Raw genomic sequence first — 22300 nt, 5'->3', positions numbered from 1 at the left:
CGCCTCAGCAAAGCCTGAAAGGCACAACACTATCTGGGCACCTGCCCCACTCTGGTCTTGTCTCTGGCTACTTCCTGTGAGGGATGCTTATTGCCAGGCGTACCAGTCTACTTACCTGCAGTTCTCAAACACATCACCTTGTTACACACGTACATGTTTCCGTACTTCTTTTTTTTAAAGATATTTTTAATTAATTTTTAGAGAGAGGAAGAGAGAAACATCGATGCGATAGTGTTTGTACAGTTGAGTGCACAGATGGGCAGCCCACTGCAGGAGCAGTCCTGTTTCGGATACACTCTCGCTGCTCCCTGTGGCAGGAGGGGATGGGCCAGGGCTGAAGCAGACACTCAGGCTTTGTGTCTCTGGCTGTGTGACCCTGGGAAGCCCATTCCTCTGGGCTTTAGTTCCTTCATGTGAACAATGTGTGATAGACTGGGTGATCTCTACGGGTTGGCACATTAGAGCTTTTCCATCCAACATTGTAGATGCTACCCCTCGGAACATCCCTTCCCTCACTAAATAGAAAGTCCATACTGCCAATTTCCCTTTTCTTTTTTACATAAAGCCTAAGACAACACCTTAAGGCAGGTATCTTGACAAGGCAGCTGTCGTCCCCACCACCCTTCCTCTCCACTTCCTGCTTTCTGTGACACATGCTGTGTCCCACAGGTGCTCAGGGGCCCCTGGGACTTGAGCTGGTGGGATGGAAAGACCCTCTCTTCTCCCAACAAACTTTACTAATAACCTGCTGGATTCCCATAGAGCCTGAGAGTTTTGCTTGTTAAAGATCCCTTCCCCCAGAATCTATTTTAAGGAAGGCATGTGGTGTTCCACGCTCAAGCTGCCCTGGAAAATGGTCTGAGGCTCCGAAGCTGCCACGTAGTGAGGAACGCTGGGAGGGAGGGCTGCTCAGCTCCCTGGGGTCCCCCATGCCAGTTCCCTCTCTTGTTGGGGGGAGTTGCTGGGAGGACACCAGTTCATGATGTTTCTGTCCCAGCCACAGGAAATTCCCCCAAAGACCCCAGAGAGAGACAGTACAGCTTTGGAATCAGGCAAACCTTGCTTAAGTACCTGCTCCACGAGGAAGTCAGTTAATCTTCTCTGGGCCACAGTTTCCTCATCTGCACCCACCTGTGCAGGTTGTTATGTGAGACAATGAAAGTTAAGCACTTCATTTAATGCCTGGGATACCAGAATTATTCTGAATGGGTAGAATCCTGGTCGATCTATCACCCTGGAGGGGGCGCTATGGGGTCAGGTTGCTGGGGCTGGGGCTGAGGGCCAGCTGTGTTCTAGATCCCCACCTGTGGCAGGGTCATGTGGCTATGTGGCCAGAGCCCATGGCAGGACACCGATCTTGCCAAACAATTTATAATTTTAGGCTTCATTTTCCTCACCTTAAAATGGAAGGTGTAGAGTCCATAAAAGCTGTTATCAAGGCTGCCTGGAATCCCCCTGCAATCTCTCCCAGGAAGGGAAGCCCTGAAGGTGTGTGAGGGAGGACACTGGACACCAAAAACAGGCCTGGGGAGGAGGCACTGTGGGCAGAGGGAATTTCCAATGAAGGGGCTGTTACTCCTTTCCCAGGTTGGTTAAAATCACAGGCCCACGAATGGGCCCCGCTGGAGTTGGAAGGCGCTGAAGCCACAGTGCTGACCCCATCTGCTTTGTAGAGCAGGCTACCGAGGCCCAGAGCCACCAGGGAATGGGCTGGGGGCGCACACACGGAGTGAGCGAAACCCAAGGCTCCAGAGAGGGTTAGGGAGTATTACAAGTTTAAATTTTCTCACTGACCTCTCTTTGGAGAATCCATTTTCACTTGATTTAGAAAATCCTAGGGTTGTTAGTTCCTGCAATTCCACTTCCTGATTTTGCTCTAGTGCTGCTGCAGAGGTTTGGGGGTCTGGCGAGCTTGGCGGGGTCTGGCACTACATTCAGGCCTGTGAGGGCTGGGTAACACCTTTCTGCAGGAGGTGGTGACAAAGGAGGACCTGGGTGTCTGTCATCTTCTGTGGTAGCAGCTGTCCTGGGGGGTCTTTGGGGAGGGGCAGGGCGAGGCCTTGGGGACAGGAAACTTGAGGCTCACTAGCCTGTGTGGCCTCAGCCTCAGGGTGAACAAGGTGCATCCAGGTGGCAGCAGGGGCCCCACAGGAGACTCAGCTGGCATCATTGATGGCAGTCCGAGAGGCATCCAGCAGTCTCTCTCGCTCGCCCTCCTCTGCTGGGGACTGGCCCCGGGACAGGCAGGTCAGCAGCGGCCGGTGCAGCCCATTGTAGAGGGCAGTGCCCATCAGCAGGATGAGGAAGCCGAGGATCTGCAGTGGGTGGAAGGTCTCCCAGCCCAGCGCTAGGCTCAGTGCCCAGATGACAATGGTCCGCAGGCTGTCCAGCACCATGCGGGTGGTGGCACTCAGCTCCTTGGTGACGCTGATACCCGCAAAGTTGAAGAAGGCGATGCTACCGATGTTGCCCAGCAGTGCCAGGGCGATGAGTGGCTGCCGGCCCACCTGGCAGAAAGCGTCCAGCGCATCCTCCAGTGCCCCCCGAGGGTTTCCACTGAAGGAGCCGGCAGGGATGTAGTACATGGGCACCAGCAGCAGGGACAGGATCACGAAGCCAAAGAGGCCTGCGGAGAGAAGGACGCACATTACACTCTGCACTTGGCCGGGACTCCCAGCACATCGGGACCAGCAAGGCCTCCCTTGCTCCAGCCACCCCTTCCTAGTGGCCCTGACACTAGCATCTTCCTTTCAGGTCCTAGAGCCATCCCCTCATCAGGATCCACAGTGGCCTACTGAATGGGCTCGAGCTGCCCCTTCTCCACATTAATCCACATTTTCTGGCTGGACCAAAAGAGATACATTTTACACTGTGACCAGTGTACATACATACAGGCACGAACACACACGCTTTCACAAAACAACAGCTACCCTTACAATGTACAGAGCTCTCTGACACTTAAATTCCAGTCTGTTCATTTAAAAGAACTGCTGGCTATGGCCACCGCAGTGCTCACAAGTGTGGAAAAACAGCTCCCCATTCAGTGCCACTGGTCTGTGATGAGGAGCTGAACCCGAATAAAAATCAATGCACCGCTTCATTCAGAAAGTCTTGCTAGAATAAAAAGAGCAGAAACAAACAGTATGCTTGATGATGTCGTGGATTTAGTTGATTCACGTTCTGCCATAAGCCCTCGGCTCACTGTGGACCAGGCACAAACAGCTCCCTGGTGGCCCGCGGGCCACACTTACAGTACTGCTCTGATCCTCCCTGCTAGTTCCATTTTTTAAAAGCTAAATTAGTTATTTCCCTGCTCAAAAACCTTTGATCGCTCTTCTCTGCCTGTCACTTAAAGTCTAAATGCACCTGCCTAATGTTCAAGGTTCTCCATGATATGATCTGGACCCGATCATTTCCCCAACATCAAACCTGCACCTGACCCAAACTATTCCTCACTGTTTTCCAAACTCACGTCCAGCTCCCCTTGTCTTTGCTGTCTGGAGTTCCCTCCTTGCCACTCTGCCTGTTGAAACTGCAGCTCAAATGCCACCTTCCCTGACCCAAGACACTCAGATACTGGCAGGTGAAACATCACTTGAGCACAAGTGGTTTGAGCACAGACGCACTGCTGGTCAGCTCCTCTAGACTGAGGCTTACAACTAATTCATCTTCAGCCCCGTCCTCCCTGAGCTCCTGGCCTTGGGCACAACAGGTGCCAAAGTATTTGTCAACACGTATGTGGTAAAGGGAGGAAGGAAGGGGGCAGGATGCTCACGCCCTCCCAGTGGTCCCTATGTGCTCTTATGTGTACATTCACTCCACGTGCTACCCTCCAGTGTGCCCCCTGCCCAGTGCCCTCCCCCGGCCCCTGTGCTCACGCACCCTCAGTGCCAACTGCCCGCAGAGGGTGCACATTGTGCTTGTAGACGAACTTCTCCTCTAGCACCATCTGGATGGAGACGATGATCTGGGCCATGATGATCAGCAGGTCCCCTGTGGGAAAAGATCAACGGGGCCCAGGGTGAGGGAGGCAGGGAGACAGCAAGGCCGCGGGGCTGCTGGCAGGGCAGTGGGCCCAAAGTCGAGGGAAGACAGCACCCGTGGGGACATAACAGCCTCTGATTTTTGCAGGGACCATACAGTTCATGAGGCATAGTCATGGCTGGCCCCTAGAGGTGGGGCAAGTTGACAAGGCAGGCACTGTCACCCCTCTGGGCTGAGGTCCCAGAAGGCCCAGAGGCCTGCACAGTGGGGAGCAGGCTTGGAGATAGGCATTTCTGGCTTAACCCTATCTGAGTGACCAGGTGGTCACTTCACTATAGAATAAGTGGCACTGCTTTCTTTCTGGGATTGTGGGGATCACTGTGATGACAAACAGTGCTCAGCACCAAGCTGGTCACTTAATACATGCTCCGTAAACGTTCGTTTCTCCTCTTCCAAATCCAGCGGTGTGTGTATATGGGCACATCATAGCACAAACCCTCTGCCTCCTCTGACCGCTGGCTCCTCGTCTACCCATTTCTCATGCTGCCGGGACCCCTGGCCTTCCCTACACTCCATCTGTCAACTTGAGAGCAGGCGCATGTCCACACAGCCAGTCCCCACATGCTCCCACCCTGGGCTTGGCACGCAGCAGAGCTTGGAAGTTTGTTGAATGACTCTGTGCTGGGCTCCCAGAGAGGACAGGGCAGGACAGGAAGGGCAGCTCCTGGATCCCCTGGCCACACCTGTGATCACTTCGCTGAGCTTGTGCTGACCGTCATGCTTGCTCAGGAGGTCGGCCAGGCCCACGACCACCAGCCCTGCGATGGTTGCGAGGATGCCCAGCCACTGGCTCAGCACCAGCCTCCGCCCCAGGAAGGCCACTGAGAACAGGCCTGTGAATATGATCACTGCTCCACGCAGCATCTGGAAACTGGAGGCGCTGGTCATGTTCAGGGCTAGGAGAGACAGATGCACGACATTAGCTCCTGAGGGTCAAGGCTGTCTGCTCACTGAGGTGTTCTCAGGGCTGAAGACATACCTCCCACATGGTACATGCTCAGTAAACCCTGGGTGAGTGTGAGTTTGTGAGTCTGTGGGAGAGGGGCAGGGGTGAGGTGAAGATGAGTTGGGGTGGGGGTGGCTGTTTCATCAATGGCCCCCTTGGATGATGGGCTTTGCTAAGACCTAACCAGCCTGGCCTGGCTACTCACCCACATACATGATGCTGGTCCCGGTCATGTCACATAGGGCTGGGGGCAGGAAAAGAAGGGGGTTGAAGGGCTGCTGGGGATCCACGCTGGCATCTGGGTGCCTTGCAGCTCGGCACTGGAGCAGGTAGAAGGCGACCAGGCAGGAGAACTCCCCCAGGAACATGCCCACCGCCTGCAGGGACAGAACCCCAGTAGCTTAGAGCTGGAAGGAGGATCACCTTTAACAAAAATTTTTTTTAACATAACCTTTCTTCAAACAAGAGCTTACCTCTAACCCCAACACATAGAACAGGCAAAAGCAAAGCTACTGTGTGGGGAAGGCCAGAGACTGCCTCTTGGGCCACCCCTAAGCCCCTTAAACATCTTGATACAAACCTAAAGGCTGTGTAGAGCCCCGTCTGAAAGCCACCGACCTAGGCCAACACTGGTCAAGTTCCAGCTGGAGCAACTGGGGTCCAGAGAGGCCCAGGAACTTATTTAAGGTCACAGAGCAAGTTACTGCCTGAGCTGGGCTGAAACTTGGGTCTCCCACTTCCCAATTGAGCAGTAAGGTGCCTATTTATGGTGTCCGCCCTGTCGCAGTGGGGTCTAGGCTCCCAGTGGATGGAGAGCAAGTTTTGCTACGATAGTTTATGTTTTCCAAATGTGCCCTGACAGCGTGGTGGGGGCCGGGCTCACCATGCCCAGGGCAGACTATGCCCTCTGCTCCCTTCCAGGGGCACACACTCTGACCTCTGCTCTGGGAGGGAGACAGCAAAGTGGGCAGCTCTTCTGGGAGCAGGGGAGGACTCCACCTTTAGGTCAGGAAACAGCAGGGCCCCAGGGGCCCCTGATCGAGGCTTGGGAGACGGGAGATGGGGAGGGCAGGGCAGATACCTGGAGGAAGGGATGCTGGAAGCTGTGCTCCTGGCTTCCTCCGCAGCCGGGGGCCACGAAGTTGTCCGCCCACCTGCAGCAGAGAGAGAGAAGCTCACGCCCTGTAGTGCAGCGGCCGCCTCTGGACAAGCTCGCTCCTCTCAACGCCAACAGGCCATGCTCAGGGGCCTCGGCCCAGAGCGGGGCCCCCTCTCAGAGGCCAGTCTCCACGGCAAGGAGTCTTCATCTGGGATCACGGACAGAACGGAGGGGCCTGGGAAGCTTTAGCTGAAATGTCACGAACCTCTAACTGAAATTAAGCATTTCTTCAAATTATGAACGTGGTATTGCAGTACCTGCAACTTGGTCACAGAAATCACAGCTGTTCTCATTACCACATTAGAGCCGTAGCAGATATTGTGAAGTATCATTTACACTCATCACGGCTCCAACAGTTTAGTAGTTACACCCACTGCTTATTCGTTTATGCATTAAGAAGCACATACAGCCCTGGCCGGTTTGGCTCAGCGGTTAGAGTGTTGGCCTGTGGTCTGGAGAGACCTGGGTTTGGTTCCCACTAGGGGCATGTGCCTCGGTTGCAGTTTGTCCCTGGCCCTGGTTGGGTCGTGTGGGTGGCAACCACTCAATGTGTCCCTTTCACGTCAATGTTTCTCTCTCTCTCTCTCTCTCCCTCCCTCCCACTCTATCTGAACAAAAATATCGAAAAATGTCCTCGGGTGAGGATAAAAAAAACCCAACCATATACACACCTATTACCATATCACAGATTTGCCTTTTTAATGTTTTGATAACTTTATTTCAGCAAAATTGGCTTTTTCTGAAATGCCCAATCTTTTATTTGCATATTCTAAAACATTACTTTAGGATTCACCATAGTATCAAAGGGACCAAAAGGGACCCATGGCACAAAAATATCAAGAGCCGCTGGTCTCCAGGGCACTTGGCTGGAAAATGACGGCCTGACACAGACCACCTGGTCACCTTCATATACCGTGAAGGGTTTGGAGGGTCTTTCTAGTGCAGACTCTAAAGCAGGTGGCAAGTATCTGGCACCAGTGGAGTGGCCTCCCTGCCAGCACCCTGGCAGACGGCAACACTGAGTATGAGTCGCTTCCCCAAAGAGCCCACACACAGGCCCAGACTCTGCAGCACGGAGCCGGAGCCGCCAGTCCCACCCACATTCTGCGTTGTCTGCCGTCTGGAATTTCATTTTTGCTGGGTTTAGTGGTGTCCTTCTGGTCCAGTCTGCTCTCTCATTTGAAAGCCCTTCAGATATCTGGAGACTCTTCCACCTTCAGAATCTTCCCATCTGTTGGCTAAACAGCCCAGCCCCTCCTAACCTTTCACTTCCCTGGCTGCTGCCTGGAAGCGATCTGGGGGGCTGGGCCCAGCGCCAAGGGCATGTGATCTGGCCCAGACTGAGCCTGGCAAGATAGTGCCCCCGCCCTCATGTGGGACGTCCTGGCTAGTTGACACGACTTTGACTGTGTCACACTGCTGACTCGAGTCAACGAGGAGCCAGGGCTGCTCCCTGGGGGCCGCTGACCTGCTCCTCTGCAGCACCCCACAGAGGCAGCGGCTGTTTCTAAGCGGAAGTATTCAGGGCCTCTTCTTAAATCTCTCCTTGCAATGCGTGTCAAGAGCAGCCACACCGCAGTGTCCAACCCTACTCCAGTCACTGCAGAAGCCCGAGCTCCTAAAGGGCTGGGGAGCCTTCTGCTCCCTGCCCCCCCCCCCCCCCCCCAGAGCCACAGCATGAGCCACCGGTGTGCCAAGCAGTTAGGGTCTGGGTTTGACAAACACCCTGTCCAGCCCTGACTTCTCTGTGCCCCGAGTTTGGGGAGGGGGACAGGAAGCTCTTTCCCACAGCCCAGGGCAAGGGCATGATGCCCGGGTGCTGGCAGTGGGAAGGTAGGCTGAGTGGTGGTGGAGCTCCTGGTTGACCGCGAGGGAGCACGGACCTGTGAGGGAGAGACCACGTCTCTCAGATACCTGAACACATCCCAGGACGAGTGAACAAACAGGGCTTATCTTAAGAGGGAGACCGCCATCCACTCTGAGACTGGAGTAAGAGGGCAGTTAGGAGGGCTTGTGGCTCTTGGGAGTGACAAGGCCTACAGGAGAGGTGCTGGGTGGGGAGATGCTCTGATACGACTGGCTGGGAAGGCAGAGAGAAATCGGAGTCAGGGGACCAGGCTATAATCAGTCCTAGTACCAATGGAGAAAGGAAGCCCTCACTGTAGAACAAATCCACCTGCTCTCTGGGGTCTCATTTCTGCCTGATCTGCTACAGGTTCTGGCTCTTGGATCCCCAGGGAGGGCAGGGCATGGGATGTGGGTGGGGGCCGCAGGCAAACGGTGGCTCAGGGCGGGCCTGCTTTACAACCAGGCTTGCTTTTGCAGAAAGAGCACCCTGGGAGGGTCTGGGGGAGGCAACTGAGGAAAGAGGTCGAACTTTACCAAGGGCACAAAGCCAACTTCCCTGGAGAAAATTAGTAGGTTGGAGAGATGGGAATTCCTGGGGCTGGAGCCAGGACTCCCCCAGGTAAGGGAGGTCCTGCCAAATCCATAAAGTCAACCAGAAGCCTAGGACACAGGCAGGTATGGAAGCCCCTTCCTCATCCTGGGGTCACATCAGAGCACAGATAGGCAGGCTCAAAGGGACCCCCAGATCTAGTGGTTGAGCCACTTGCCGCCCCCCCCCCCCCCCAACTACTGTCTACACAGCTTACATTAATGACAACCCACATCTGTCTCACTTTCTGGTTCCATACCCACTGTCATTTGAGAGTGTAAGTTCAGCATCCAGCAACTTCCACATCCCTCAGTCCCCTGCTCCTGGCACATCACTATACAGAAGCTCAAACATATTTTGGTTGAATGAATGAGACTTCCAGACCCCTCTAAGCAAATACGCATGTATTACATACAGTCCAGAGGCAAGATCTCATGGGTCCTAATTTCCCACCCAGTCTGAGGTGCCCCCTGCGATGGGACAAGCTGGGCCTGTCTTTTCCCAGGGTGGGGCACTGTGTGGGGAGCTGGATGCAGGGTTGATGCTGAGTCCCCCCCCCCTCCCCCCCCAAAGAGCTGTCTTTGCTGTCTCCAAGAGGCGGGACTGCCTGAACAGGTTGGGGCTGGCAGAATTCCCAGCTGGGGAAAAGGAGTCTTTTTGTATCTGAGGGCCGGGGATGGCTTACAGCCCCAGGGATTAGGTATCATCAGGACAGGCTGCCCTGCACTGCCACTCTTCAGGCCAGGGAGCAGATCAGACCGGGGAGGAGATCGGGCCAGGGAGGAGATCGGGCTGAGGAGGAGATCAGGCCGGGGAGGAGATCAGGCCGGGGAGGAGATCAGACCAGGGAGGAGATCAGGCCGGGGAGGAGATCAGGCCGGGGAGGAGATCAGACCAGGGAGGAGATCAGGCCGGGGAGGAGATCAGGCCGGGGAGGAGATCAGGCCGGGGAGGAGATCAGACCAGGGAGGAGATCAGGCCGGGGCGGAGATCAGGCCGGGGCGGAGATCAGACCAGGGAGGAGATCAGGCCGGGGAGGAGATCGGGCCAGGGAGGAGATCGGGCCGAGGAGGAGATCAGGCCGGGGGAGGAGATCAGGCCGGGGAGGAGATCAGACCGGGGAGGAGATCAGGCCGGGGAGGAGATCAGGCCGGGGAGGAGATCAGACCGGGGAGGAGATCAGGCCGGGGAGGAGATCAGACCGGGGAGGAGATCAGGCCGGGGAGGAGATCAGGCCGGGGAGGAGATCAGGCCGGGGAGGAGATCAGGCCGGGGAGGAGATCAGGCCGGGGCGGAGATCAGGCCGGGGAGGAGATCAGGCCGGGGCGGAGATCAGGCCGGGGAGGAGATCAGGCCGGGGAGGAGATCAGGCCGGGGAGGAGATCAGGCCGGGGAGGAGATCAGGCCGGGGAGGAGATCAGACCGGGGAGGAGATCAGGCCGGGGAGGAGATCAGGCCGGGGAGGAGATCAGACCTGGGAGGAGATCAGGCCAGGGAGGAGATCAGGCCGGGGAGGAGATCAGGCCAGGGAGGAGATCAGGCCAGGGAGGAGATCGGGCCGGGGAGGAGATCAGGCTGGGGAGGAGATCAGGCCAGGGAGGAGATCAGGCCAGGGAGGAGATCGGGCCAGCAGGCATTTTGGGAGGATTTATGCCCTGAGAAAGACTTCAGTCCATTGTGAAGGCACAGAGGATCTCAGGTAGCACAGAATAAGAGCCCAAATCCAGTCCCAGTTTATCTGGGATGACAGCAATGATCCCTAAGATGGGACAGCACTTGGCTATTTGCATAACATGTCACTAAAATGTTTTCATAAATATAGGGTTCACTGAGCACTGACTTTGTGCCAGGCCTGTGCTGAGTACTTCCCGTGGGTTGTCTGGTTTAAGCCTCACATCAAGGACCCCCATTTCACAGATGGGGACTTCAAGGAGGGGGTGGATGGGGTGGAGAGGCGTGTTCAGTCTCATACCATTAACAGCAGGCAGATCTAGGCCCAACCCATGTGCTTGAATTCACATTCAGAAAAGGCAGCAGGCTACAAGGAAAGCTGGTTTTGAATCTCACAGGCCAGACAAGTTATGGTGTTCTTATCTATAAAATGGGGATAATATGGATAAATTGTCAAAAGTAATAAATAAGATATATAAGACTTGGCACATGGCAAGTAGTCAATCAAAGTTCTCTTTTGCCCCTTCCCCCTTCTACTGTGCAGGGGCCCCTGGCACTCATGTTCCGTCAAGCTCTGCTCTGGCCTGAACGGTTCTGGAACATTCTCTGGGACCTACCCTGCCGGCTGAGGTAGAGGCAGCCAGAAGGGCCTCGGGCTGCTGCCCCGGCAGTTCCACAAAGCCTCAAAGAGCTGCAAGAGGAGAAACGGCCATCTTCTCACCAAGCTCCTCATTCCACACAAGGGGCCCAGGGCCCAGACAGGCCCATGAGGTGCCCAGAGGCTGGTGCCCAGGAGTCTCCGTCACCAGTTCTGAGCCCTTTCCTCACACTTAGGGTTCTCCTACCACCTTCTTCCTCCAGTTTCTTCCCACTCCCCCGGCTGAGGTGGGGAGGGGGTCTACTCTGCAGACGGGCCCTCCGTACTCTGTAGGTACTGTCTCCGGGGGAAAGCCAGGTCTCCAGCGCAGGAGGCTGGTGGGGACCCACCAGGGTCAGGCTGAGGCCACATGAGGAGGTGCCTCTGCTGGCGAAGGCTGGTTCTCAGAATTCCCTAGGCCTCAGCAGGCTGGGGGGGCTCCCTCATGGGGGTGAGTCACCCTACATGGCCTTGCCCAGTGAAACTCAAAGCTCAGCATTCTGAGAGGTGAGGTATCTGCGTGCGGGCCGGGGTGTCGGACTGAGATGGAGGAAGTGGCTGTTGTGGCTGCCTCCGACCGACTGGCTGGGTCCATTTCCCGCAGAATCTCTGCCATTTCCCCCTGATTCCCAGCTTGTCAAGCCCAGCTCCTTTGTCGAGCAGTGGGATCTACAGAAGGGCCCCAGGGTTTCTTCACTCTCTAGGGTGGTGGTTCTCAACCTTCCTAATGCCATGCATGGCCCTTTGATACAGTTCCTCATGTTGTGGTGACCCCCAACCATAACATTATTTTCGTTGCTACTTCATAACTATAATCTTGCTACTGTTATGAATCGCCATCAGAAATATGTGTTTTCCGATGGTCTTAGGCGACCCCTGTGAAAGGGTCGTTTGACCCCCAAAGGGGCCGCGACCCTAGAGTCTAGGATCACCCTGGCTTATGTGGTGATAAATGAGGATGCGCCCTCTCATCTCCAGGTACAATTAGAAAACCTTCCTCAGTAGATCTTACCTGTGTCTGGGAAGAAGATGCGAAGTCACGCCCAGTTTACAGATGAAACTGAGGCCTGGAGAGGCCCAGTGACTCATCTCATCCCCCAGCTTCCAGGTCTCAAGCTCTTCCCACTTTCTTACACTGCCTTCCTGATGCCAGGCTCTCTCTGGTTGGCCCAGGAACCTTTCCCCTGCCAGCTCATGGAACCCAAGGGGGGGGCAGCAGCCAAGGCGAAAGTTAGAGCTGGCACAGGAAGAATAATGAAAGTCCTTTCTTAATAGAGGCCCAGGGTCTCAGGCCTCCTGCCACTTTCCTGGCAAGGTCCCTGGACCCAGGGGGCCTGACTGGTGGAGGGGAAGTCACCCCCATGGCCCCTCCTTGGCTGGGTGGGCTTCGCTACCCGCAGACACTCAGGAGGGCATCTAGGCCTTACTTGGTGAGTGTCCCCTTGACCCTGCTCTTTACATGCAGAACCCCAGCTGGATTCAGGAGAACGGGGCTTCGAAATGGGCATCACCCCGTGGCTAGGCACTGGTTCAGGCAGACAGCCCTAAGCAGAGCAGAGGAAGGCAGAATGTGTGGTCCAAGGAGACACAGCAGCAGAAGGTCCTGGTGAGGAGGTAAAAGCAGCCACAGAAAGGAGAAGGAGCCGACCCAGGGACTGGGCTCAAGGGACAGCCTGGCTGGTGGCTTTCCCTCCCGTGGGTATGATGCCCACCCCCACCCAGCTAGGGCGGCCCACCTCCCTGCATCGGACCAGGCCGGCTGAGTGGGCGGAGTGCCTCTCCAGTGGAGAGCTGACCTGCGCCAGCACAGCAGGCAGCGTGTGCCCATGCTCACTTCCTCAGCCACTCCCTGCAGTCCTTCCTCCCCAAACCCGGGAGGGAAACATGCTCACTCCGCAGGCCAGGAAACCGCAGGAGGCCACTAGAGCCTCTAACCTGAACCTCGTGTGGCCTCTGGCTCCAGGGAGAAAAGCAAGGTGACAGCAAGATCCCCTGGGCTGGGACAGAGGCTTGTTGCCCAGCCCCAGAGGGAGGTGCTCCACCACTTAGAGGATCACACCTTCCATGGGCACTCGTTTGTCTATTCTTGTCTGGGGAGATGAGAGGAAATCCCAAGGAAGAGGGACTAAGGAAGAGGGACTTCTGGGTACCACATTTGTAAAGTAACAGGACCGCACTACAATGCTGAGGCCTAGGTTCTGTCCCTGCTCTGACACCAGCCAGCTGAGCCACAAAAAAAACTTCTCTTGGAGGCTCGACTGTAAATTGTGGGGATTAAAATGGATGGTTTCTATGTTTCTAACAACTCCACATGTCCTGTAAAATGACTAGAGAAGTCTCCAGCCTCATCCCATGTTGGTGATTAAGAGCATGGATTCGAGCTGACTACTTTAGCTCAAATATAAACTCTATAATGGCTGAGTTGAACTTGGGCAAGCAAGTCCATCTGTCCATACCAGTTTATTGATCCAGGGACAATGAGTTTATCTACCTCAGAGGGTGGCTATAAGAATTCATTAAATTAACACATGAAAGGTGGCCAGAGAAGGACCCGGCCCGAGGCACTCTCTGTGTATTAGCTGATTAGCACTGGCATTCTTGTCTGTCTGTCCCTGTCAAAAATCGGCAGGTCAGAGAATTAACTCCCATCAGGATGTACACATCCGCTTTCCCAAGTTCTTTCCCTCTGTGAGCATCCTTCCCACAGTCTGCCCTTAGAGCATTGGTTAGGGTCCAATTCTGGGGTCCGTCTCAGGTAGGGAGGCTCCTGAGAGGCCCCGTCTCAGTATACAGGGCAGGAGACAGGACCAAAGGCTGGTCCCCACCTGGGAGCCTCTTTCCTATCTTTCAAGGCAAGGCCTCAGGAAGCTGAGGATCTTTTGACTCCTACCTGACCGGTTTGGAGCTTTTAAAGGAAGAAGCTGAATCAGCACCATTTACCCCAGTAGTAACCGGCAATCTCAGCTCTCCTTGGGGACCCAGCCCTGGCAGACCTACCGCCACTCTCTGTACACTTGACGGAGAACTTGGTTGGTTACAGATGGATGGACGGCAGCTAGTTCTGCTGCTTTCAGACCCTAACTTGAGATGGGGGCCCTCAGGTTGGGTCTCCTTTACAGCTAAAAGCTCACAAAAAGAGTGACCTTCAGGAGGCCTCAGGAGACCAGCACAAGACAGACACACACAGCTGACAGAAGGTGGACCCCACCCACAGCTCCACTTCCTTTGGAGAAGGGAGCACGTTGTGATTGAGAAGCATCTCAAAGGCAGAGACCTCTTAGTCACTTCTGTCTACTTCTGAGTCCAGACAGTGCCTCATACACTGTAGATACCTTATACATGTCTGATGAATAGAATAGGATACTTCTCTCCCAGACCTCTCTTCTGGGGCACCTCTCACATCACTTATGGAGTGTGCTAGGAACAAAAGCCTCAAACACGAGTAAGATACGACCAGCTCCCTCCTCCCAGGGCCCAGGTGGAAGTGAGGTATGACTGGGAGACTCTCCACTGTTCTCCATGTGCACCTTGGAATCAGTTCAGAGAAAGGCCGGGCTCTGGGTCCCGAGGCTCCTAGATGGTGAACAGAGGGAAGGAAGGCCTTGCTCTGAGGTGGGGCAGAGAAAGAGGCAAAGAGCTGTCAAGAGAAGGGGCTGCCTCCTGGGTCCCTATCCTCCTTGCACATTACAGAGAGGAGCCCTGGCCGGTTTGGCTCAGAGGTTAGAGTATTGGCCTGTGGTCCGGAGAGACACGGGTTGGGTTCCTGCTAAGGGCGCATACCTCGGTTGCAGTTTGTCCCTGGCCCTGGTTGGGTTGTGCGGGTAGCAACCACTCGATGTGTCCCTTTCACGTTGATGTCCCCCCCCCCCCCCCCAACTCTATCTGAACAAAAAATGAAAAAAAAAAAATGTCCTCAGGTGAGGATAAAAAATATTAAAAAAAAAAAACCCCAAACAAAAAAACAATGAAACATTACAGAGAGGAGGCAATGTTTGGTCCCTCAGCCTCATGACAGCCGTGAGTCCTCAATATCCAACCTCTAGGGGCTGTTGTCACTGTCCCCCCAGCACCACAACCTCACACATCACAGCTGAACTGCCCACCTGCCCTCCCTGTCTGGGTTCATCGCACTTCTGTTCTCCCAGGCAGGAATCCTGGAGTGATCATTGATCCTGTGGGTCAGGACTTGTAGCTTCATTCTGTACCTGGTCTCACCCAACTGCGCCCTCCTTCCCCACCTCACTGTTCCCTCCTAGTTCCCCTCATCTGCTATGCAGCAGCCTTGGTGTGGTTTTCCCTGCACCAAACACTCTTCCCCTTGACCACCAGGTTCATCTCACCACTTTTAGCATGTCACTCCTCTGCTCAAAAGCCCTCTTTGATTAGGGGATAAAATCCAGCTCGGACATTTGGTGATAGTTACAATCAACTTTCGTCTGGCCTTGCTGTTCCGTGCCTCGACGTCCCCGCCACATGTAAAATGCCAGCTGTACCCTTTCCTTCAGGAGGGGTGGTGGGGCAGCCCCTTCGCTGCCGCTTCGGCCCTCTCGGCTCCCTGACCGCTGGACCTGCGCGGCCTCCACGGCAGCTCACGTGCACAGGTCTCAGGGCCCCTCCGACCCCGCCGCCACCCCCAGCTCCTGCGGGAGGGCCTTCCACCCGGCATTAGAAGGGGCCAGGAGAGGAACTGGCCCCATCCGCCCACTTGGAGAGGAAACCGAGGCGCGGAGACGGACGGTGACTCGCCAGGATCAAGCACACGGCGAATCAAAGCCGGGGCTCCGCGCCGCGTTTCCCGGGGCCTCCCTCCCTTGGGTGGTCCGTGAACCCGGCGACCCGACCGGAGGCCCGGGCGAGCGGGGGACGCCCGCAGAGCACAGCGGCGAGGGGAGGGCGGGTAAGGTGCGCGGGTCGCCAGCACCACGCGGGCGGCGCCGGGCCCGGCAGAGCCCAGTCCCCTCCCGCCCGGCCCGGACTCACTTTGCCGAGAGCGTGTTGATGGAGCCGGTGACGAGCATGAGCCCGGCCAGGAACAGCTGGTACTTGGTCCAGGCCATGGCGGCGGAGGAGGGGAGCGCGACTCTGCGGGGACCCCCGCGACCTCCACGGTCACTCGAAACTACAGCCCCTGACCCGGTCACCCTGGGGTCTCGGGTGCTAACGCTTCCGGGCCCGGCGTCACCTGACTCGCGCCGGCCCCGCCCCCGGCCCGCTCGCTCCGCCCCCGGAGCTGGGAGCGCTGGTTCCCACAGGGTGACAATGACAAGTCCCGGGCCCAGGGCTCCCCGTTTTTGAGAGGAACTGGTGGGACGAGGATGCGTCTTGGATGTTAGGGCGTTTTGTAAACTGTTTAGAGAGGTTGAGCTGAATGATGTGAGAGGGAAACGACAAAGTGTTCATGTCCAGTGTGGGAATCTCCTCTCCACACGGAACCCAGGGAACTCCCAGGAGGCCTGGGACGTGTCCCTAGGGATCCCGGCCTGGAGTATTGCTCACATCTTCCAGAAAAGTGTAGGAACTATTTCCTGCTCCCTGGGAGACCATTTTATAGCTAAGAAAACGAAATCGAGAGCAGCTAAGTGATTTGCTTATGATCATGCTAGTGAATGATGAATGTGGGTGTGGGGTGGGGGTATTTGCCTGAAGATTCTAAAGTCTCCTCCAAATCCATGCCTTCAGCCTCCCCTCACCCCCATGAAAATCACTCTACTGTTTCTGGTGGATTCCTCCACGCTGCTGGGAGTTAATCATGGCAGAAAGGCCTAGGCTTGTTTGCAGAGGGTTTCTTGCTTTTACAACCCTACTCCTGGTTTTCAGCCCCCAGTTGCACTCCGTCCGCACCTCCAGGTTTCTGTGTGCACCCCGTGCCTTGTCACACTGCAGTTGGAGCTCAAGGCCTTTCAGGAACTGCTTCAGGCCCAGTGGGCACATCCCCTCCCTCCTCACTACAGATTCTGCTACTAAAATTGTAGAGATAGGGCCTACCTGCCATCTCGTCCTGCTTACCCTAAGACTGCCTTGAACTTGTGAAAATGACCAACATTGAATCAGAAAAACTCAAGGGACTGCACCAGACCCTTTTATTGCAGAAAGACCTGATTTAGGAGGTCCCCTGATAGTCAGGGGAAGGGGTTTCCCAGGGAGGGAATGGCACAGAGGTACGAGTGGGCACCGAGTGTGTCTGACCCACACACCATCTGGGAATTTCCTTCTCTGGAGCCTGTTCTCACAAGTCAGTGTGGGAGATGGGAGACTCAGAAGGTTTCTTGTGAGCTTCTTGTCCTCCACAATATCACTAGTTTCATGTGAGTTAAAAGGAATCAATTCGGTTATCCAAAAATATTTACTGAGATTCTGGGACCAGTAGGGGTAAATGAAGCACAGCTTCTGTCCCAAGGGGCAGGCTGGTGTAGTCTGCAGCAGCTGGACAGCCCCATCACTTTAGAGGCAGTTCCTACAGGCCACAGTGACATACTCAGTGGGATTCTGGACCATTTTTCCCATGTGTCTAAGCCAAGGGCACTGTCCTGAAATAAACATTACTAATGATCAATGGTGTCACTAGCCCGACATGATGTCACTAGTAGCACAGTCTTTGTCTGTCTCTATAGCCACATCATAAAATGAATTTTAACTTACTACTGTGTTCATCAAACTGCTCTTCCCGGAGTCTATGAGACAACAGGGTTTATTTGGAAATATACATGGAGCCCACTAAGTGCCAGGCCCAGAGCCAGACATGAGACCCCAAAGACAAATGAGACAATGTCCCTAACCTCAAGGAGTTAAGGATTTTACTGAGAAGAGGGGTGAGCACACGGATAACCATGTAGCAAAACATAAGAGGGAGCAGGGAAAAGCATGGGTTCCTCAAGAGGGGAGGGGCCGAGAGCATGACGGTGACAATCAGAGCTGTCCTGGATCAGGCTCCCCATCTATGTCCACTTGTGTTGGGAGCTTGACCACTGTGGCCTCAGTTCAGGGGAGATTTGAGCAGGGGCTTGACAAAGGAGCAGAACTGCTCTGGGTGGAGAAAGGGGTCATCTGAGGCAAAGGCTACCACGTGGACATCATGGAGTAGCCAGCCAGCCCTCACGATGGGGAATGACCTACAGTGAGCTTCAGGTCTCTGCCAGCCTGGCTAGACTGGGCTTTACAGGTGAAAACCAGCCTTGACTTTAGTATCTGCAGATAGCAGGGAGCCTGGGGTTAAAGCATCGCAACCTCAGGATACAGGAACTCTGAGAAAAGTAGAGAAGAATCAGGGTGGGTGTGTTCATACACAGACTTTGCAAAATCCTTTGGATTATTATTGAATTAAATTCAGGGATAGAGCTTAATGTATATGTTGGCTACAAATTTGCCTCATTATTTTAAAAGCTGTGATTTCCTGGATGAAATAACATGTCCGCAAACCAAACCCAAAATCTTTCTGAGCCTTTTTAGAAGGTCAAAGGTGGGCCAGCTCCTATGCGTGGTATTCTTGGCTCTCAGAAGAACAGTTGTTTCCTAACTGCTCGGATACGATCCCCCTAATTAAGGACTACGGCTTGCCTGAAGGTCATGAAGATTGGACTTCCATGAAAGGGTATACCTTTTCAGCAAAGGGAGGAAATTTACTGAGCATTAGGGGTGCCCCTTCCACAGAATCCACTTGTGTGGGTGGGGTTGTGGACGGAGATGGACATTTCTTCATGTACCCCTAAGAGTGCAGAATCTTCACAAGTGGAAATGACATCTGTGCAAGTTGTCCAGACTAGGGAAGAGAGAGAGAGGGCTGCTTCAGGCTGGAAGGGATCTGTCACTTACAGCAAAGTGACCATGGTTCAATCCCTTAATCACTCAGAGACCTACCTTCCTATCTGTAAAATGGGACCAATAATATTCACAGCTAGTTTTGCAGAAGAAAGGAGGACGGAAGTAGAAATGCTATGGGCGGCCTATGGGAGAATTAGTGCAGCTGCGGGGAGATGCCCAGCTAGCACACAGGTGCAGGAACGACCTCAGGCGGAGCTTTACAGAGCACTTCTCGTGATTTGCATAAGTGCATGATCCAGTCTTTGGGCCTTTTCTCTCAAAGTCAGGGATACTTTGAACAAATTTGCATGCTACCTTGAAAGAGCCTCTAATTTCCAGAGTCAAGTAAAAACGCTGTCTGTGTAAAGCCCAGCATTTGTATTCAAAGCTTACTGCCAGCCTGTGGCTTGTCTGAAAGATTGAACATTTTCCCAATCAATTTAATCACAGTCTGGATTAGGAGAGAGTTATTTTATCCTGGGAAGGACAGAGACAGACCACATCAGACCTGTTTTGTTTAAAACAAGTTTTTGCTGCATGTCCTTGGGCTGTTTCCCTCATGTGTAGCCTGTTTGTCCGGTAGACTATGACCTTCTGATGGGCAGGTGTCAAAGATTCTTTCATTGGCCAAACTTTAGTCAAGCTCACGAACATTCTCCTGGGCCCATCTGTGTACTTTCTTATAAAATCCTCTTTTAACAAGAACTCTGCAAAGTCAGTTTAACCAGAACCCCCCACCCTCCACATCTGATCACCTCGGCTATCTCGTCCTCCACCACCAGGGGATGTCTGGTCACCCCTGCCTGCCTTCAGCATGAATGCCGTTAGGTCAGTTTAGCCAGAATCCCCCTTACATCTGATGCTTCCTCTTCGTAATTTTCCATCCATTGACCCCCACCCTCCTATTTGGTTACAAACGACCACTTGCCCAGGCTGTATTTGGACTTGAGCTCCGTATAGCCCTGCATAGACTGAGATCTGTTTTCCCATATTGCAATATTGTTTTTATCACTTTAAAAAAATTTATTTTCTTTATTTATTTGAGAGAGAGAGGAAAGGAGAGGGAGATAGAAACATCAATGAGAGAGAACATCGATTGGTCGCCTCCTGCACGCCCCCCACTGGGGATTGGGCCCACAACCTGGGCATGTGCCCTGACTGGGAGTTGAACCAGTGACCTCTTGGTGCGTGGGTCAGTGCTCAAGCAGTGAGCCACACCACCGGCCGGGCTTTATCGCTTTAATTACTGTCTGGGTAAGTCCAAGTAAGAGCCGTTTATTAGCCGGCCCGTGTCTGATTCCGAACACCCCTGTGACAGAGTCTTCGGAATCAGCCCGATATGCTTTATTCCATGCCTTTCATACCTTTCAGAAAACAGGGTCTTCTTGATATAATGCCCAGGGCCGCAGCAATGCTGTACAGAATTAGTTTGCCTTACGGATAACAGGAACACCAGGCACACCCAGGCATTTCAGGTATTTCAAGGTACATTGGGTCACACTTAGCCCTGAGCTGCACAAACACAATGCAAGCCCAATTCCTTGAGACTGTGGGGGAGGTCGGGTCTCTGACTCAAGACCTCCAGGCTCTGTGGACTCTTTCAGACACATAGCCAGCTCCCAACAATTTCTTGGTTCAGGAAGTATTCTAATTTACTGAGGTTATTTTATTTATTTATTTATTTATTTATTTATTTATCCTCACCCGAGGACATTTTTTCATTTTTTGTTCAGATAGGGTGGGAGGGAGAGAGGGAAACACTGATGTAAAAGGGACACATCGAGTGGCTGCCACCCACACAACCCAACCAGGGCCAGGGACAAACTGGATCTGAGGTACATGCCCTTAGCGGGAACCGAACCCAGGTCTCTCGGGACCGCAGGCCAACTCTCTAATGGCTGGGCCAGACTGGCCAGGGCTACTGAGGTTATTTTGACTAAACAGGTTCAGCTAGAGGGCACACAGTGACTTTCCCAATCATCAATTATAGAGCTATAAACAAGTCAGCACAATAATTTACCAATCATCAATTATGGGGTTATAAACATGCCGGCAAGGTGGAAATTGCAGGGCAACCATCCAAGGCTGTGGCTGGGAGGAGGAGCAAGGGCCTTGGGAGGAGGAGGGCAGGGTAGGTCCTGGCTGTCTCCTGGGGGAGACACTGAGATAATAGAACCAGGACTGACAGGTCCTAACCTGGGAAGGGAATGTGGATGGTCTGTATCGGTGGTGAGGTGGTAGACATTGTTTACTAGCTCTTTCTGGTGGAATTTATGGCCCGTTTCTATGGTAACTGAAGATGATTAGATCAGGAGTCACCTGCTCCTTCTAACTTCAGGCCCTCATAAGGTCATCTCAAAACTTCCCTCTTTGCCTTTCTTAACACCCCTAACACCCCTCCCATCAGTGCTGATTAGCCTTGGGGTGGGTCACCGGATCCTGAAAGCTGGTGTTGGTTTTGGTCCTCTGGGAGCAGGATCAAGTCAGATACAGATAAAGCATGGACTCCTGCTTAATTTTGATTTCCCACAGCAGTGAATAATTATTTTAGTATAGCCTCAACATCTTTGGGAATATACTCATACTAAAAAATGATTTATCATTTATCTGAGACTTAAATTTAATTGGGCATCCTATATTTCATTTGCTCAGGCTGACAACCCTGCTGGCCTGGCACCCCGCTCAGTGCCCTCGCTCAGAGAAGGTGAACCATGACTGTCAGCTGCATTGAATTGTGTGTCAGGCAAATATCTTCCTTTCAATATGCTGCCCAGTAAGCTCATGGTATCGTCTTCCTCTGACTCTGTTAAGTCTCTAAATTGACACCAGTTTCCTGGGAGGTGGGTCTGACACTGGGAAACCCCCAGGCTCCAGTGTTTAACACCTTTCTGATTAGAGGTGAGAGACAGGGACATCTGTAGGAGGTTCTGAGGCAGGCAGGGTTGAAAACCCTCCTCTCTTGCACAGTTTCAGGGTATTTTCAGCTCCCATGCAGCCCAGACATGGATCCCCTGGAGGGAACATGATCTAATCCAACTCTCTCACTTTTCAGATTACAAAGCCTGTCCCAGAAAGGAGGCAGCTTGCCCAGGTCAGTAGTGGTTGACTTGTAAATGGCTTTACTTATTTATTTGGATTCAATTTTTATTAATTTAGCTTAATCTAGATAGTAATAAAAATTGGCTGGCACTATAAATCTTAATTACATTAAAAATAATGCAACCTGCCTGGCCAGTGTGGCTCAGTTGGTCCCTCATGCAACAAGAGGTCACGGGTTCAATTCCTGGTCAAGGCACATGCCTGGGTTTTGGGCTCAATCCCCAGTAGGGGGCGTGCAGGAGGCAGCTGATTGATGTTTCTCTTTCACTGATGTTTCTATCTCTCTCCCTCTTTTTTTCTCTCTTTCTCTAAAATCAATACAAACATATTTAAAAAGTAATGCAGCCTGCAAACTACTGAAAAAAAGCATTTTTGAAATACTTGGGAGACACTGAACATGGTCTGGAAAGTGAGTTATTGCTAATTTTGTTGGTTGTATTCGTTTTCTATTGCTGCTGTGACAAACTACCACCAGCAAAGTGGTTTAAAAGAACATCAGCTTATTATCTT

General features: G+C 53.5%; 1 protein-coding gene across 2 annotated transcripts; it reads right to left on the bottom strand.

Annotated features, from left to right (window-relative positions):
• Positions 1-209: 209 nt before the first annotated feature.
• SLC35F6 (solute carrier family 35 member F6) lies at positions 210-16055 on the bottom strand. 2 transcript variants are annotated; one of them, XM_036263376.1, is made up of 6 exons: positions 10559-10641; positions 6072-6144; positions 5196-5367; positions 4728-4940; positions 3883-3993; positions 210-2626 (listed from the first exon to the last, which is right to left on the bottom strand). In XM_036263376.1, the coding sequence occupies exons 3-6, from the start codon at positions 5356-5358 to the stop codon at positions 2157-2159; spliced, it is 957 nt and encodes a 318-aa protein (XP_036119269.1). In that variant the 5' UTR covers positions 5359-5367; positions 6072-6144; positions 10559-10641; the 3' UTR covers positions 210-2156. The 2 variants fall into 2 exon arrangements, with proteins under 2 accessions (XP_036119269.1, XP_036119268.1); XM_036263375.1 differs by lacking the exon at positions 10559-10641 and adding an exon at positions 15875-16055 and having other exon boundaries at positions 1804-2626.
• Between the last annotated feature and the right edge of the window lie 6245 nt (positions 16056-22300).

This window comes from Molossus molossus, unplaced genomic scaffold (assembly GCF_014108415.1).
Source record: "Molossus molossus isolate mMolMol1 unplaced genomic scaffold, mMolMol1.p scaffold_m16_p_15, whole genome shotgun sequence".
Classification (NCBI taxonomy): Eukaryota; Metazoa; Chordata; class Mammalia; order Chiroptera; family Molossidae; genus Molossus; species Molossus molossus.
This window is presented reverse-complemented; position numbering and strand designations above follow the sequence as displayed.

Excerpts from the sequence above, each read along its gene's own strand:
- SLC35F6 (XM_036263375.1), bottom strand. The coding sequence starts at position 15,951 with ATGGCCTGGACCAAGTACCAGCTGTTCCTGGCCGGGCTCATGCTCGTC. Across the intron at positions 6,145-15,874 it reads ATCAACACGCTCTCGGCAAA|GTGGGCGGACAACTTCGTGG; the intron begins GTGAGTCCGGGC and ends TCTCTGCTGCAG. Across the intron at positions 2,627-3,882 it reads GCGGGCAGTTGGCACTGAGG|GCCTCTTTGGCTTCGTGATC; the intron begins GTGCGTGAGCAC and ends TTCTCTCCGCAG.